The sequence below is a fragment of the Nannospalax galili genome, unplaced genomic scaffold (assembly GCF_000622305.1).
Source record: "Nannospalax galili isolate Female #2095 unplaced genomic scaffold, S.galili_v1.0 scaffold612, whole genome shotgun sequence".
Taxonomy (NCBI): Eukaryota; Metazoa; Chordata; class Mammalia; order Rodentia; family Spalacidae; genus Nannospalax; species Nannospalax galili.
In genome coordinates this window covers 2,473,858-2,488,756 of record NW_008333388.1, presented here as the reverse complement: position 1 = coordinate 2,488,756, position 14,899 = coordinate 2,473,858, and the positions used below count along the sequence as shown (strand labels likewise).

The 14,899-nt window shown below is 48.2% G+C and overlaps 1 protein-coding gene across 4 annotated transcripts in view; it reads right to left on the bottom strand.

The window, feature by feature from the left end:
• Positions 1-9,489: 9,489 nt before the first annotated feature.
• Positions 9,490-14,899, bottom strand: part of Ints9 (integrator complex subunit 9) — a 120,747-nt gene continuing 115,337 nt past the window's right edge. For 3 of the 4 annotated variants that reach the window (XM_029561113.1, XM_029561114.1, XM_029561116.1), the window contains 4 exons: positions 14,263-14,430; positions 12,567-12,665; positions 11,524-11,661; positions 9,490-10,126 (listed from right to left, as the gene is read on the bottom strand). In XM_029561113.1, coding sequence (XP_029416973.1) covers positions 9,950-10,126; positions 11,524-11,661; positions 12,567-12,665; positions 14,263-14,430 — 582 coding nt within the window. In that variant the 3' untranslated portion in view covers positions 9,490-9,949. The remainder of the gene's footprint in view (positions 10,127-11,523; positions 11,662-12,566; positions 12,666-14,262; positions 14,431-14,899) is intronic. The other variant, XM_029561115.1, reaches the window with a different exon arrangement.

The window sequence follows — 14,899 nt, the reverse complement described above, 5'->3', positions numbered from 1 at the left end:
ACCCAGCAGTGTTCCGGGCTGCCAGGGCTGCTCTGAAGGGGAGGCTCTGGTAACATGCTCTGTCCCCCTGCCCCTCCCCTTTCCCACCATGAGCACAATGGTCTTATGTTGGATTTTTGTAAAAAAATAAAATAAAATAAATAAAAATAAGTGGAGACTTTAACCGAAGTCCTTGGAAGTCTTGTCTTCCTCAGCAGGGACAGGAGAGTGGTCCGAGACAAGCCACTTGCCTGACGGCAGTGGCCAACACTGCATGGCCAGCCAGGAGTACTCCATGGTCAGACCCTGGGAACGTGCATGGAGCAGGGCACCCTTGCCAGTGTCCATTTCTGGGATGATTGATTTTGACCAGATGGAGGCATTTAATGTCATTGAACTGATTTCAGTGGGATGGGGCCCACCAGGCAAATTTTTCCCATGGGAGTTTTTTATTTGCACACCCCCGTGCATGTACACGCATGCGTGTGTGTGTGTGTGTGTGTGTGTGTGTGTGAGAGAGAGAGAGAGAGAGAGAGAGCATGTGCCTGTGGAGGCCTGAAGAGGACGTCATATGCCCTGGAACTGGAGTTACTGATGGTTGTGAGCCTCTGTGTGCTGTGGGTGCTGGAATTGAACCCAGGTCCTCTACAAGAGCAGCAAGTGCTCTCATCTCAACTGCTGAGCCATCTTTCTGGCCCCTTATTTGCTTTATGAGACAGGGTCTCCCTCCCTCCCTCCTGCTGGGATTGCAGGTGTGCACCACCACTCTTGGCGCCCTCATCTGTTTATCCTTTATAGACGGGTCTATCATTTGTCTTTCTGAGTTCTAGGAATTTTTCACTCTGATAGAAGTTCATTGTCAGATACATGTTGACTAACAATTTTTTTTTTTTTACCAATTTGTGGCTATTTCCTTTATCTTCTGATGAACAAAATTTTTTATTTTGATTATTTTTTATCGAGCTTTTCAAAAAATATTTTATTATGTGTATGTGTGTATTGCCTGCATGTAGGTAAGTGCACCCATGTCGTGCAATGCCTGCGGAGGTCAGAAGAGGCTGTCGGATCCCCTGGGACTGGAGTTATGACAGTTGTTAGCTGCCCTGTGGGTGCTGGGATTCGAACCCGGGTCCTCTGCAAGAACAGCCATCTCAGCCACCTCTCCAGCCCCTGCGCTTTTTTGACGAGATGCTTAAACGTTGTTGTTAGTTGCTTTTCATGACTTAAGAGAACTGCCGGCCCTGAGCAGCAAACCCGTATTCCCACTAAAGCCTTTTTGGATGAACTTTGACACTTCAGTAAGAGTCATCTCAAGTGATAACGTGTGCAGTGTGTGGACTTCCGGTGGATAACTGGTCATTCCAGCACCATTTCTTTTTTAAAAATGTTTTATTTATATTTCATGTGTATGCATGTATTGTCTACATGTGTGTAAGTGCACCTGTGTCGCAGCACCATTTCTCACGACTTTCCTTCCTCTGCTGGACTGATCTGGGGTCCTCACTGAGGATTTACTTGCTTTATGTTTCTAAGTGCTCTCCAGCTGTGTTGATTCCTCGGGTCTGGCCACGGTACCACACTCTCTCGATTAACATAACCTAGTCAGTCTTGCAGACAAAGTAGGTTAGTCTACCAACTTTATCTTCAAGTTTGCTTTTGCTATTATGGCTGCTTTTTCTTTCTCTATAAATTTTATAATTAGCTTGTTAACTTATTACAAATGAAACAGTGGAAGCCAGCATGGCAGCTCACACCTACAATCCTAGCATTTCGGAAGCTGAGACAGGAGGACCATGGGTTTGAGCTAAGGCTGGATTGCATGAGTTTCAGGAGAGCCTGGGCTGTAGAGTGAGACCCTGCTTCAGTGAAGACAGCCAGATGGGTGCAACCTTTAATCTCAGCTAGGAGACAGGCAGGCAGATCTCTGGGTTCCAGCCAAGGCAGTGAGACCATCTCAAAAAAGGGGAAACAAATGCAAAACAAAACAACTCATCCCCCCCAACTCAAAGCCAAAAAAAGCAAAAACCTGTTTTATTTGAATTAGCATTTGAAATATTTAAATATTTATTTTTAGTATTTTAAAATTATGTGTATGTGGGGGCATGTATGTGCACGAGTGCAGGTTCCTGTGGAGGTCGGATGGGGACATCGTATCCCCTGGAGTTGGAGTTACAGGTGGTTGTATGCTGCCCAGTGTGAATGGGTGAAAGGAATGTGGATCTTCTGCAAGCAGTGCGCGCGCTTAACCTCTTAGCTATCTCTCAACCTCAGCATCCCTCAACCTTGAATTTTTTTATTGATAAGCAGGAATAAGTTATTGTGTTCTCTGTGTTTGCATGTGCACCTGTGTGTCTGTGGGTGCACTGGCCTGTACAGGTGTGTGGAGTGTGCTGGACAGCTTTAGTTGTCAGCTTGACACACCTGGGCTGAGGGAGCCTCGACTGGGGAGTTTCATCCATTGGACTGGCCTGTGGCCAGTCTGTGGGGCATCTCCTTGATTATTGAGTGATGTGGGAGGGCCCAGCCCACTGTGGGTGGTGCCACCCCTGGGCAGGTGGGCCCGTGTTGTGTAAGAAAGCAGGCTGAGCAGGGGCCAGGGGAGCAAGCCAGTAAGCAGCGTTCCTCCATGGCCTGTGCTTCAGCGCCTGCCTCCAGGTTTCTGCCCCGAGTTCCTATGTTGGGCTCCCTCAGTGATGAAGTATGACCCTGGGAAATGTAAGCCAAATAAACCCTTTCCTCCCCAAGTTGGTAGTGGTCAGTGTTTTGTTCTAGCAATGGAGAAACAAAGTAGAACAGGAGGTCAGAGGTTGATGTTAGGATGTTGCCCTCATTTGCTTCCCCACTTTTATTTCTTTGGAGATAGGGTCTCTTACTGAACTAGGGAGTTTGCTGTTTTGGTTAGACTGGCTGACCAGTGAGCCCCCAAGACCTGACTCCACCCCCATCACTGGGGTTACAGGTGTGTACCAATAGGTGGCCTTTTGCATGGATACTGGAACTCATGCTCATAGAGCATCACTGAGCCATCTCCCAGTCTGTTAATTTTTATCCATTTCTCAGTGTGTAATTCTGTCCCATTCATTCCCGCACTGCTGTGTAGCCATCATCACTTGTTGCAGAGCTTTTTAATTATTATTTTAATTATTTCAGACAGAAATGCTGTCCATTAAATGTTGGCCCCCCGTGCTGCTGTGTTTTTCCTTCTGGACTCTTCATGAGTGGACTCTCTCATCCTTTTGCCTGGCCTCACTCACTCCGCAGGGTTTCAGGGTCCATGTTGTATGGCGGGGGCATGGCTGTCCTGCTTCTGTAGTACTCTTTTCATCACTGATGGTACCTGCTGCCACCTTTTGGTCATGGGGAATACTGCTGTGAGCACAGATGACCAAATCCTGCTGAATCCCTGCTTTCAGTTCTTTGGGGCACCTGCCGGAGACAGTCACAGAACGGCACTGCTGGATGAGAAGGTGATTCTGGGTTTCACTCTCCGAGGACCCGGAATGTTTGCACAACAGCTGCTGTTTTATGTTGTTTATAGCTTCCAGGTGCCAGGTGGTGCTCATTATGGGTCTGATTTGCATTTCCCAAATGACCAGTGGCGTTCAATATCTTCATGTGACGGACGATTGGCCATTTGTAAATCTTCTTTGGAACAATGTCTGTTCAGTCCTTTACTGGTATGTAAAGCTAGGTTGTTTTTTGTTATCTGTTGGGATTTGATGGTATCATGTCAGATTTTTTTTTTTTTTTTGGAGACAGGGTCTCCCTGTAGCTCCAGCCGATCTGGAACTCACTATGTAGATCAGGCTGGCTTCAATTTCACAGAGATCACCTGCCCCTGCCTCCTGAGTGCTTGGATTAAAGGCTCACTCAGCTTAAATGTTTCTAATCAAATTAACAACACTGAGTCTTCTAAGTAATAAACCTGGGATAAATCTCCATTTATTGGATCTTCTGGGATTTCTATCAGCCAAGGTTTGGAATTTCAGTGTAGGGATCTTACATGTTTTCCCAAAGTTTATTTTTGCTCTGCGTGGTGGTACACACCTGTAATCCCAGCACTGACGAGTTGAGGCAGGAGGATCATGCTGGACTGGGCTACAGAGTGAGGACCTGTCCCAAAAAGCAACAGAAAAGTTGAATAAACATAATTACTTTTTGTGTGTGCATATATATGCCTATTCACTTGTGTGTGGATGCACATGGAGACCAGAGGCTGACACTGAGTATCTTCAGTGTTTGCTGAAGCAGGGTCTCTCCCTCAACCCAGACCTCATCCATTTAGCTCACCTTCTTGCCCCAGGGGCCCCATCTGCCTCCTGAGCACCAAGATTGAGGCAGGCTGCTGCTGTGCTGGGATCTTCCTGCCTCGGCCTCCCAGTCTCCTTAGGAATGCTGGGATTATAGACGTAAACATGGCTTTGGCATTGTATGTAGTTCTAGGGACTGAACTCAGGTTGACAGGTCTGGGCAGCAAGCACCTTTACCACTGAGCCATCTTGCTGGCCCTGAACTTAATTTCTTAAGATCGGGTTGTTTCTTACTGAATGAGCCTGGTTGGTCCCTTTGTGCTTTCAAAGCAACTGTTCATTTTATCTATGGAGGCTTATGAGCATGGAGCGCTGTGATTGTGCACCTTAGTGTGGTCTCCCCTTCCCTGGCCCCTCAATCTGCCACCCCCCCAGGTTTGCCACTCTCACATCTGTAGGCACAGTACTGGCGGCTGCTTTCCCACTCTTGAGGGGGCAGGTTGGCCCTTCCTGTGGGGCTGGAGGAATGTGGTCAGCACCACTCTGCACAGAACCTTGGCCTTGCCAGTTCCACTTGTTTACTCCTGCTCGGGCTACTTTTCCTCTTTCCTCGGGTTTGTTTGTTTGTTTTTGGTCTTTTTTAGACAGGATCTCCCTGTAGCCCCAGCTGTCCTGGAACTCACTATGTAGACCAGGCTGGCCTTGAACTGCTTCTGCTGGGATCAAAGGCATGCGCCACCACACCCGGCTTGGATTGCATTCTTATCACTCCACATGGTTATTGTATTCTGTGTGTAAACATGTACGCACACATGTGGAGGCCAGAGGTCAACTGTGAGGCTGTTCCTGAGGAGACACTCACCTTGGTTTTTGTTCTTTTTCTTTCTCTCCTTTTTTTGAGACAGGCTTTCTCACCAGGACCTGCAGCTTGATTAGGCTGGGCGGGCTGGCCAGCGAGCCCCCAGGGATCCTCCTGTTGCTGCCTCCCCAGCACCGGGATCACAAGCACCTGCCATCCTGCTCAGTTTTTTCCATTGGTTCTGGGGATCTAACTCATGTCCTCATGCTTAAACAGTGAGCACTTTACAGACTGAACTCTCCCTAGGTAGGGCAGACTATTTTTTTAGTTCATTGGAGGATGTCTTTGACTATGAGATACTTTATTTACATGCTTCATTTTCGGATATTTCCAGTTTCCTGAAGTTCTTTATCAAGCTCTAATTTAGTTCCAGTGTGATAAATGTTGTCTGCATGCTTTTGGTCCTTTTAAATGGTGTATACTTGGTCTAGGATGCCTAGCATATGGTTTCACAGACAACATACCACGTGCCCTTGAAAACCGTGTAGTCTACAGCTGTAGAGTACAGTGCCTGAGAAGTTACCTTGGGTCAAGATCGTTTTGTTCAGATCATTTTTAAATTTTCTATTTTGTCTAGCTGTAAGGTGATACCATCTGCAGCATCTTGAAACCGCTTCCTGGGAAGCTTTAGCTGCCTCATGGCACTCCGCCTGGTGAGGGTCATACCTGCCTGGCCCCTCCCCTGCCGTTTCCTCCTCTTAGCTCTGCCGAGCTGCCTGTTCCTTACTCTAACTGCTCTAGTGTTTTGGTTTTCTTTGAGACAGGGTCTCTCTGTAGCCCCAGCTGGCCTGGAACTTGTCCTATAGACCAGGCTGGTCTTGATCCACAGAGATCCACCTGCCTCTGGGATTAAAGGCATGTGCTAGCATGCCCAGCTTGCTCTAGTTTTTGAGCATGTATTCGTTATCCTACCTAATATTCTACGTGATTCTTCTATCTTGGCACCTACTTATGTATGTTATGCGTAGCATTTAACCTTTACTAGAATCAAGAAGGGCAAGTGATTGAGCAGTGCCGTACTTGAACAGGGATTGGTGTCTTCAGGCTTCAAGGGCCATGTATCTTTTCCTTTTCTCCCTTCATTCCTAGTTCATGGCCAGTATCAGGTTGCAGGTAACTTAGCAATTCTGAGCCCCCACCCCCCTTACCATCAAGAAGTCATTTTAGAGCACAGGAGAATGACAGCAAGTTTAACAGTGATGAGGATGTTTGAAAAATTACATTTAAAACACTGATAACCAGGAAAGGTAGATTGGTCTTATAATTCTTTAAAAACATTACATTTATGTATTTGTAGGGGTGCTCATGGCACACATGAACTGTCTTTTTACCCACTGTCATGGGCTTTAATTCTTACACATTTCTGAAAACTATTTTCATGCCCCATCCCTTTCCCCCAAGACTTAAGGTGCTCATATGAGGTCTTGGAGATGCGCTCCTCTATCCCTTGAGAAGCAGTGGAAACTTCGGCTCTGTGAGCTGAAGCTAGCAGAGAGCACAGTGTATGAAACAAATAGCAGTGCTTAGCCACTGCTCCCTTGTGACTGACTGGAGGGGCTTATTGCTTGGAAAGGGCTCTGTAAAATGAAGGGTCATTATTTTCAAAGCACATGCGCACTGTATTTAGCTAATTTCAAAATATTACGATTTTTTTTTTTTTTTTGGTCTTTTGTCTTTTTGAGACAGGGTCTCCTTGTAGCCCTGGGTGGCCTGGAACTCACTATGTAGACCAGGCTGGCCTTGAATGCTGCACAGAGGTCCACCTGCCTCTGCCTCCTGAGTGCTAGGACTAAATATGTGCGCCACCATGCCCGGCCAAAATATGTTTTAAAATTATTTCGGAAATAGGTTCACACACCATGAACTGCTCAGAAGCCTGTGGTGCTGAGTCAAATGCTGAAATGCCTGTAAAGTAACGTGTAGTGTGATGGAAACCTGCTCTGGGTACTTGGAGCAGTGGAGACTGTAGTATATAACCTTTAGGAAATAAACCCACGAACGGCGTCAGCCCTTACCCACAGCACTAGCGATCTCTGGTTCAGTTCTATACTGCTGTATCCAAGTTCAGTTGCGGTTTCCTACAGAACCAGAGTTATTTTTACCATTGCCAACGTTCAAAAAGTAATGCTACTGTGTGTAGTCCCACTGTGGAGAACCTGAAGGCCAAGCCTGTCTGTCCTGTCGGTGACCTATACTCTGGTCAGTGGCTAGTTCTTGTGGCTGCGGAGACAGAACGGGCATCCCTGTTCCTCCAGTTGGCTGTGCTCATCAGTGCCTCACTAGCTTTCTTCACTGGTTCTGCTGGGCCTTCACTGTAGCCTGAAAAGTCAACTCCGGCCTTCCCAGGACAAGCTGGAGGCTGTGGGCTGGGAGGTGTGAGAAGTGAGGTTTGCCTTCACCTGAGAGGAATGGAGCAGAATGGCCGTCTCCTGATTGGAGCCAGGTGCTCCAGCTAATTCACAATTGCTTCCCTGAGTCACAAAAAGTGTAAGGGAAGACATGTCTGTTGTTTTAAAGTTTTGGGTAAGTTCTTACGTAGCAATAGATACATACTATACCACTTTTGGGGAAGGCTTGTTAGAAGAAAAACTTTTAAGCCAGGTATGGTGGTATACACCCATAATCACGGACAGGAATATCACAAGTTTGAGGTCAGAATGGGCTCCATGTCAAGCAGACAGGCAAGCAATAAGAACCTCAAAAGAAAACTTACTGGTTTATTCCAGCAAAGAACAATTCATGAGTCAGGTTGTGCCTCGAATCTGTGGATTCTCCGTGCTCCTGCAGAGCAGGATATGGACAGAAGGAAGACTGGTACTCACTGGCTCACACCCAGGGAGTCCTGAAAGGATCAGAAGTGAGCTGGTGGCTTCCTTGTCCTGTTCTTTGTGGCCTGCTTCTGCTTATGTAGAAACATAGAGCACCAGGCTCCACTATTAAGACTAAAGAACCAGACTCAATGACAAAATTGGGTTCCTGCAATCTTATTAAGGCTTTCCCAGTTCCCATGTGGTCATGGCTGTCTCGGTGGGCTGAAGTAGTTCTCCAGACACCAGGTTCCTCACCAGTGGGTATCCATATGAGTCCCGGTCAATGGTAAAGCCCCAGCAGTCATAGGCAGCTTCTGCCATTTCCTTTGGATTGTACTAACCAACATCTGACCCCTTGGTACCATCAGCACTGCTCTCCCAGGGCCTAGGAAGACAGCGGCACACGCTCTGCTGGGAGGAATGATCCTCTGCTTCCTCCTCCTCTGGCTCCTGCCCCTAAGTGGGTGGTCATGACTTAGTAAATCCTCCTTAATTTCTGTTCACTCATCTGTGCCTCTTGGCAACCATCCCTCAAATGACCCACACCTTGGGCCTCTGCCCAGACCTCTTAATGAAGTCAGACCCACAAACCCCAAGGCATTTCTGGACACAGATCTGGTAGGACATGTTATTTAAATGTTTCTTTGCGTTCTGTTTAGCTTTATCTTACAATGTTTTTGCATTTTTTTCAAGATGTTAAAAATTAGAAGTTTAGGTCGATCCTCTCTTAAGTATTGTAACAAAGGTCACATAGAAACAACGCCCAGCTCAGAGTGTTGAGCTGTCAACCCTGCCCATCCCAGGTGACTCCCATAGTTTATCCTGTAGCACATCTGAAGCCCCTCAGCAAAATGACTCAGCTCTGCTTCAAACATCCCTGTGCCCCGGCTGGAGATGGGAAGTCTTTTCTCCTGCTCCAGTGATGAGATCGTTCCCACTGATGCTGTAATTCTAGACCTGATAATCTGCTCTTCCCACAACTTGCAGTTACTTCTATAGCATCTCCAGTAGTCCCTGGGTCACTAAATCTCCTTGTTATGTTCAGCGTTAGTGGAGTTAGAGGACTGAGTGTTGACATTTTTATTTCCATGTTGGGACATGAACCCAGAGCTTCATACATGCTCAGCTATGTCACTGAGCCATATCCATTTAAGAATACATCAGCTGGATGCCTTTAATCCCATTGCTCAGGAGGTAGGCAGATCCTGTCAGGGCCATCCTGGTCTACATAGAGTTCCAGGTCAGCTGGGGTTACAGGGAGACCCTGTCTTAGAAAACCAAAAAATGAAAGAAAAAAAAAAACCATCTGAATTGTTTAGTGTTGTCTTTGCTTTTTGAGACAGGGTCTCATGTAGCCTATGTTAGCCTTGAACTTGACTTTGAACTCACTTCTGCTTCTACCTCTCAAGTGCTGGGATTATATAGGCATGTACACAGCCTACATCTGATTTTTTGTAAACAGGACAGGGCTGCATGATTTAAGGCAGACATGGGACAAAAATTTGCTATGTTTTGCTGTTCAGTGTAGTCTCAGATTTTTTTTTCCAGATACTAAATCATTATTTATACTGAAGGTTCAACAAAACATGGATGCTTCTATAAAAATAAGTTTTATTAACAAAATAGGCCAGAACAGAACATTTTACTGTTTTTGGAGGGCAGCCTGTTTTCACTAGGTCTAGCACTGCAGGCAGATGAAGACTTGTTCCTCATTGAGGCCTCTGAGCCACAGAAACTCACAGGCCAGTCATCTTTCACTTCCTTTCTGAAAGGACTTCTGTCATGCTGTCGCCTCAGCAACCAAGAGCTCAGAATTGAAAAGAAAATGACAAAGTTGGAAGGAAAAATTCTTGCCTGAAAGAGTAAGGAAGTCAGAGCGGCAGCTCCTGGCCAGAGTTCAGGACTGTTTCCCTCCACAGCCCCATCTTCATTCCTGAATCCAGGGAACACCAAGAGATGGCCAGCAGCGTCCATGCCCTGCCTTGGTGGCCTGTGTTGGAAGCAGGGGAGGCCATGGGCCTTCAGGGGGTGGAGAAGTGCAGGTGTCCCACTCAGAACTTCTGGAGGAATTTGAGGACGAGGTCCCGCAGCCTCACTCTCAGCGTCTCGTCGTTGTCACAGATGATGTGGGTTGAATCTTCTTCAAGCTGGATGAGCGTCTCAGCTTCCTGGAGCAAGACAATATGGCCCTTGGCTGTGTCTTCCACCTTAATGTCACTGAAGCCATGCTGTTCCAGGAGAAAAAGAGGAGGATGGCTGTGCTGAGAGCAATGCCTGACTGAACATTCCAGAACTGCCATCTTTACATTCCCTCAATATACCTCTTGAGACTACTGTGAAGGTCCAGACTTCACTGCTTTACACTTAAATGGAGGCCCTATAACCCAGAAATCTCATGAAAACAGCTAAGCCACCCCCGCCCCAGGGAGGTATGCCGGCTTGAGCACATCTAGACCCCTGTGTCTAGGAAGGGGTGCCAGGTGGTTGTTGATGGTAGCACCTGTCCACTTCCAGCTCAGTCTCCGCTGTTCTGAGTCCTAGGGAAATTCCACTCCTTACAGCAAGGTGTCACTAACCTGGGGACCTGGCAATACCTCTCATCTCTAGAAATAACTGTAGCATCTCCTTAAAAAGGAACATACAGCTGGGCATGGTGGTGCACACCTTTAATCCCAGAACTCGGGAGACAGAGGCAGGCAGAGCTCTGTGAGTTCAAGGCCAGCCTGGTCTACATAGTGAGTTCCAGAACAGCTGGGGCTATAGGGAAACCCTGTCTCAAAAAGACCAAACAAACAAACAAACAAACAAAAAACCATACAGATGGCTCAGTGGTGAAGAGCACTGGCTGCTCTTGTAGAGGACCTGGGTTCAGTTTCCAGCACCCACATAATGGCTGACTATCATGTGTAATTCCAGTTCCAGGGGACTTGACACGCTCTTGTGACCTCTGGGATGAGCACTTCGGGACATGAGTGTACTTAAACACATTCAGGCAAAACACTCATACACAGAACATAAAAACAAACAAAATGGAAAAACTAACATACAGCTGAGGTAGGAAGAGGACAAACGGCAATGAGCACCGCTGCAGGACTGTCCTGGCAGCAAGCACACCACACGGCTTTGGGAAGGTGCCAGGGTTGCTCTGGTAGCGAGCAGGTGGGACACTTGGGTCCACTCAAGCAAAGGGGCTTGGTCCTGGTTGAGCCAGGCAGGCAATGAGGTAAGGTCACTGTAGAAAAGCAAGTTATTTTGTACTGAAGACAAAAGCCAAACCCAAAAAGAGAATACACCTGAATTGTTTAGTGTTGTCATGACAGTGACCAGGAGCCCTGTCATGAGGGTGGCAGGGCCAGCCTGCTCATCTGTAGGATGGTGGGAGGATCAGAGAACTGCCCGGGGAAAATCAGAAGATGAAGAAAAGCCTACTGGACAGGAAGTCACAGCCAAGGTACCAAGTGTGGAGAAGGGTGTCACTAAAAGTGTAGCACGGGAACATGACCCTCGCCGCCATCACCTACTGGAGGTGGCTACAGTCCTTGCAAGAAGCAGGCCTCATGCCTGGAGAGCGGAGACCATGTTCCCTGGAGCCACAGAGTGACTGGGCCCAGGCCAGCGAGCTCACCTTCTCCAGGGTCTGCACGAACTGCTCTACAGGAATGGAGCCGCTCAGCAGAGGCTTCAGCACTTTGCAGTCAGGGACGTCCTCACTCACCCGCTTCCTCTTCTTACTGCTGGTAGGCTGTGTGGGCCTGGGAGGGGGCTTGCACAGAAGGAAAGCTTTCATCAAGAGCCTCTGATACTGAGCCCATATCTCAGCTGGCTTGGAGTCACCCATGGTATGAAGAGCCAGGCTCACATCAGCCAGGGCTCCACGTGAGCTAATGCCAAACCACGTGTCTGGGATCACATTGTCTGCTAAGACCTCTCTGCCTTTCAGCAAGACTCATTTTTATACCTCTATCAGTTCAATGACTTGCTGAGTACATGCCTCATAGTAGACTGTATGACGCTGGATGAGGACCCAGACTGGAGAGTCTGGCAGGTGAATTCTGGCTGTGCCTCTACCAGCCTTGGAAACCATTAGGAAACTGAAGGTTAGAGAAACAGCCTGTGCGAGGAGGAGCTAAAGGTTCTATGAGGACCAGTGAGGAGAGTTCATGTTAGTGACCCAGCAGGGTTTGGCATTTTAATTTGTAGCCATCTAGGGTGTAAAGGTAGGGATTCTTTAGGGGCCAGTGCTGCCCACCTGTGTGCCAGGCTGCAGACCTCCCTGGCTCTGTGCTGTGCTTGTATTTCCAGACAGCATAAGGGACTGTGTCTGCAACTTCTCAGGTATCCAGCACCCACCTTGCCCTGTAGTGCTCTGTGGGGCTCGACAAATGCTGTGGAAGCTTGGAGTGACGCTGCACACCAGAGCAATGGAAGGGACCACTTAGGACTTGTGTGATCTCTTCCCTTTCATCTCTGAGGCATGTGGCCAGAGAAGTGAATAATTTACATGAAGCACCTTCTTTGTTCCAGATACTCACTAAATCTTACTAAGCCTGATTTCAAATTTCTGTTGCTTGGAGCAGCAGAAGCCAGGAGCTGACTGGGCATCCAGGGCCTTCCTGAGGGGAGGGTCTCTCCTGATTCCCCACCCAACTTCCCGCCTGCCCTTGGTACCTGAAGTATGTGCTTGTTATCCTTAGTGTGCAGCACTGCTGAGACGGTGGCCAAGGAGATGCCAGGCTTGATCTCCATGGGCACCAGGGAGTCTGCAAGCTGAAAGCAAATGCAGTTTCAGGCAGGCTCCCTTTGATGTGGTGGATGGTAACCTGGGGCTCAGTGCACCACAGCATCAGGCTCTTAGCACCTTGTTGTCCTGGAAGGCCTCATTTATCAGGAGGTAAGCCTCCAAGGACCATCACTATGACTTTATTTAGATTTTTATTTAGATCAGTTTGGTCTAAAATGACCAAATAACTTAATGCATTGATCAGGCATCTAAGCATATAAACCTCTCCCCAAGGAAGGAACAGGAAAAAGGACTGGAGTAGCAGACACAGCTGAAAGAGGGTGACAGAAGTGACCGAGTACCGTGGCATTTTCAAGGGGCTTCGTATGGTTCTGCTCAGGAGGGACCATCAGGGCAGCATGTGTCACTGTGCTGGGCCCCACAACTAAGGAAATGGGAACACCTGCTAGGTGCATACCGCCCAAAACACCCAAGGCTTCCACCGCATGGCTATTACTGAAGTGGCTCCAGGCAATTCTAAAGCTCTTTCAGTGCCTCTCACAACCTATTGGGCAAAACATAGCATGTGCACAGTTTCCCTTCACTCTGTCTTAGACTCTCTCCAAGCCCTTTCCAGCTTAGTGTCACACAGGAAGGATAGAGATGGTGGAAGTGGATTGAGTGGGTCTCTCCTAATTCTTAGGAATCTGACCTCTCCCAAGAGTAGGACATGGCTCCTATGTGTTAAGGTTCAGATCGCCCTGCCCCCTCACCAACAGGATCCCAAGGACTTCTCAAGCTCCTGAGAAAAGGGAACCTAGCTGATAAGCACCCTGGTCTTTGAAGTCAAGAGAAGCAGACTTTTCTCCACTGTTTGGCCAACACAGCAGGCTTCCCTTTTGATCTCTAAAGAGGACAGGTTTTAACAGTCCCGCTTTCCCACTACCCCCCACCACCCAACTTAAAAAAAAATACATCTTCCAGCCTTCTGCAGGAGGCAGAAGCCTCCCTTTTAAAAGACCCCAGCTCAAGACCTGGGCAGATAATTTCCCTGCCCGGAAGGGAATCTGTCCCATGTGTTCCTTTGCTAATAAACCCTACTTTGATGAGTTTTATCTGTGTCCTGGTGCTTCGGCTACTTTTTTATCTATCAGAACTCAAGTGTTGGAGGCCTTTGGGCAGCAGCCCTCCTAGTGACCCACAGTCACCTCAGGAGGGGCCTTTCTGCACTCTTCCCTGGATGAGTCACTTAGCATAACACAGCTTGGATGCTCCCCAGGTACTGTTCTTGTTAAAGCAGAAGCTAGCACTGTGCAAACACCCAACTTTCACAGACTAAACCGTTTCAGCGATGCTCATGTGGATATGTATTTTCTTTCTGGTCACTCACAGGTGAGGTAGGTCCAGGAATCTGGAGAGACCCTCAGCACTTTCTCCAAGGCTGAGAGACCCAGGACTTGGCTGTTGGGGTTGCACTGCTGAGCGCTCTCGTCGAGCAGCACCGAAAAGGCTGCTTTTCCCAGTTACTTGCTTGAGGGTCTTTGTTCTTCCCCTCACTTACCTCTGACTCAAACTCCAAGCACTACCCTCCTAAACTGGCTCCACTGGAAACCCAAGTTTAAGCATGAACAAAGAGCAGCTCACCTCTGGCATGATTTCTATTTTCTCGTAGCGCCGTTTGAAGGGCAGGGCGAGGACCTCCGCCCGCCGATAGGACATGGCAGGCGGCTGGCAGTCGATCATGAGGTCCATCCTGTGGGACTGGGCTGGGGGTGGCTGGGTGTACTGCTCTGGACAGACCACGTGCAGAGGCTGAGGAACAGTGGGAATGGGGAGTCAGGGCCATGTGCAGAGCAGTCCCCCAGGCCTCTTCCTGACCCTAGTTCTAACCAGATGCTCAAGCCCACCACTCTGAGGCCACTGGAGCTCATCCTCTCAAACCCGGCTGACCTGTGGGGGGTTGGAGGAAGGAGTGCAGCACTGGGTTCTTTTTTCATTTAAGTAACTTTGATGGTGACATCCATTGTGTCTATACTTAAATGATTGCTGAGCTCCTTGAGGACAGTCTGTCACACTTCCCCCGTCAGCTATTCCAAGTCCTTGGCCGACCAGCAAAAACTGTAGCTTTGTGCTAGCTCAGTGTTCTGGCTTTGGTGCTTCGTAGGCTACCTGAGGCAGGCCAGCGGGTCCTGGTCAGTGGGCATTTGCAGGCCACGGGCACAACTGTGCATGACCGTGAATTAGAGACGAAACTCTGGATAAACTTCACCCACTGAAAGCT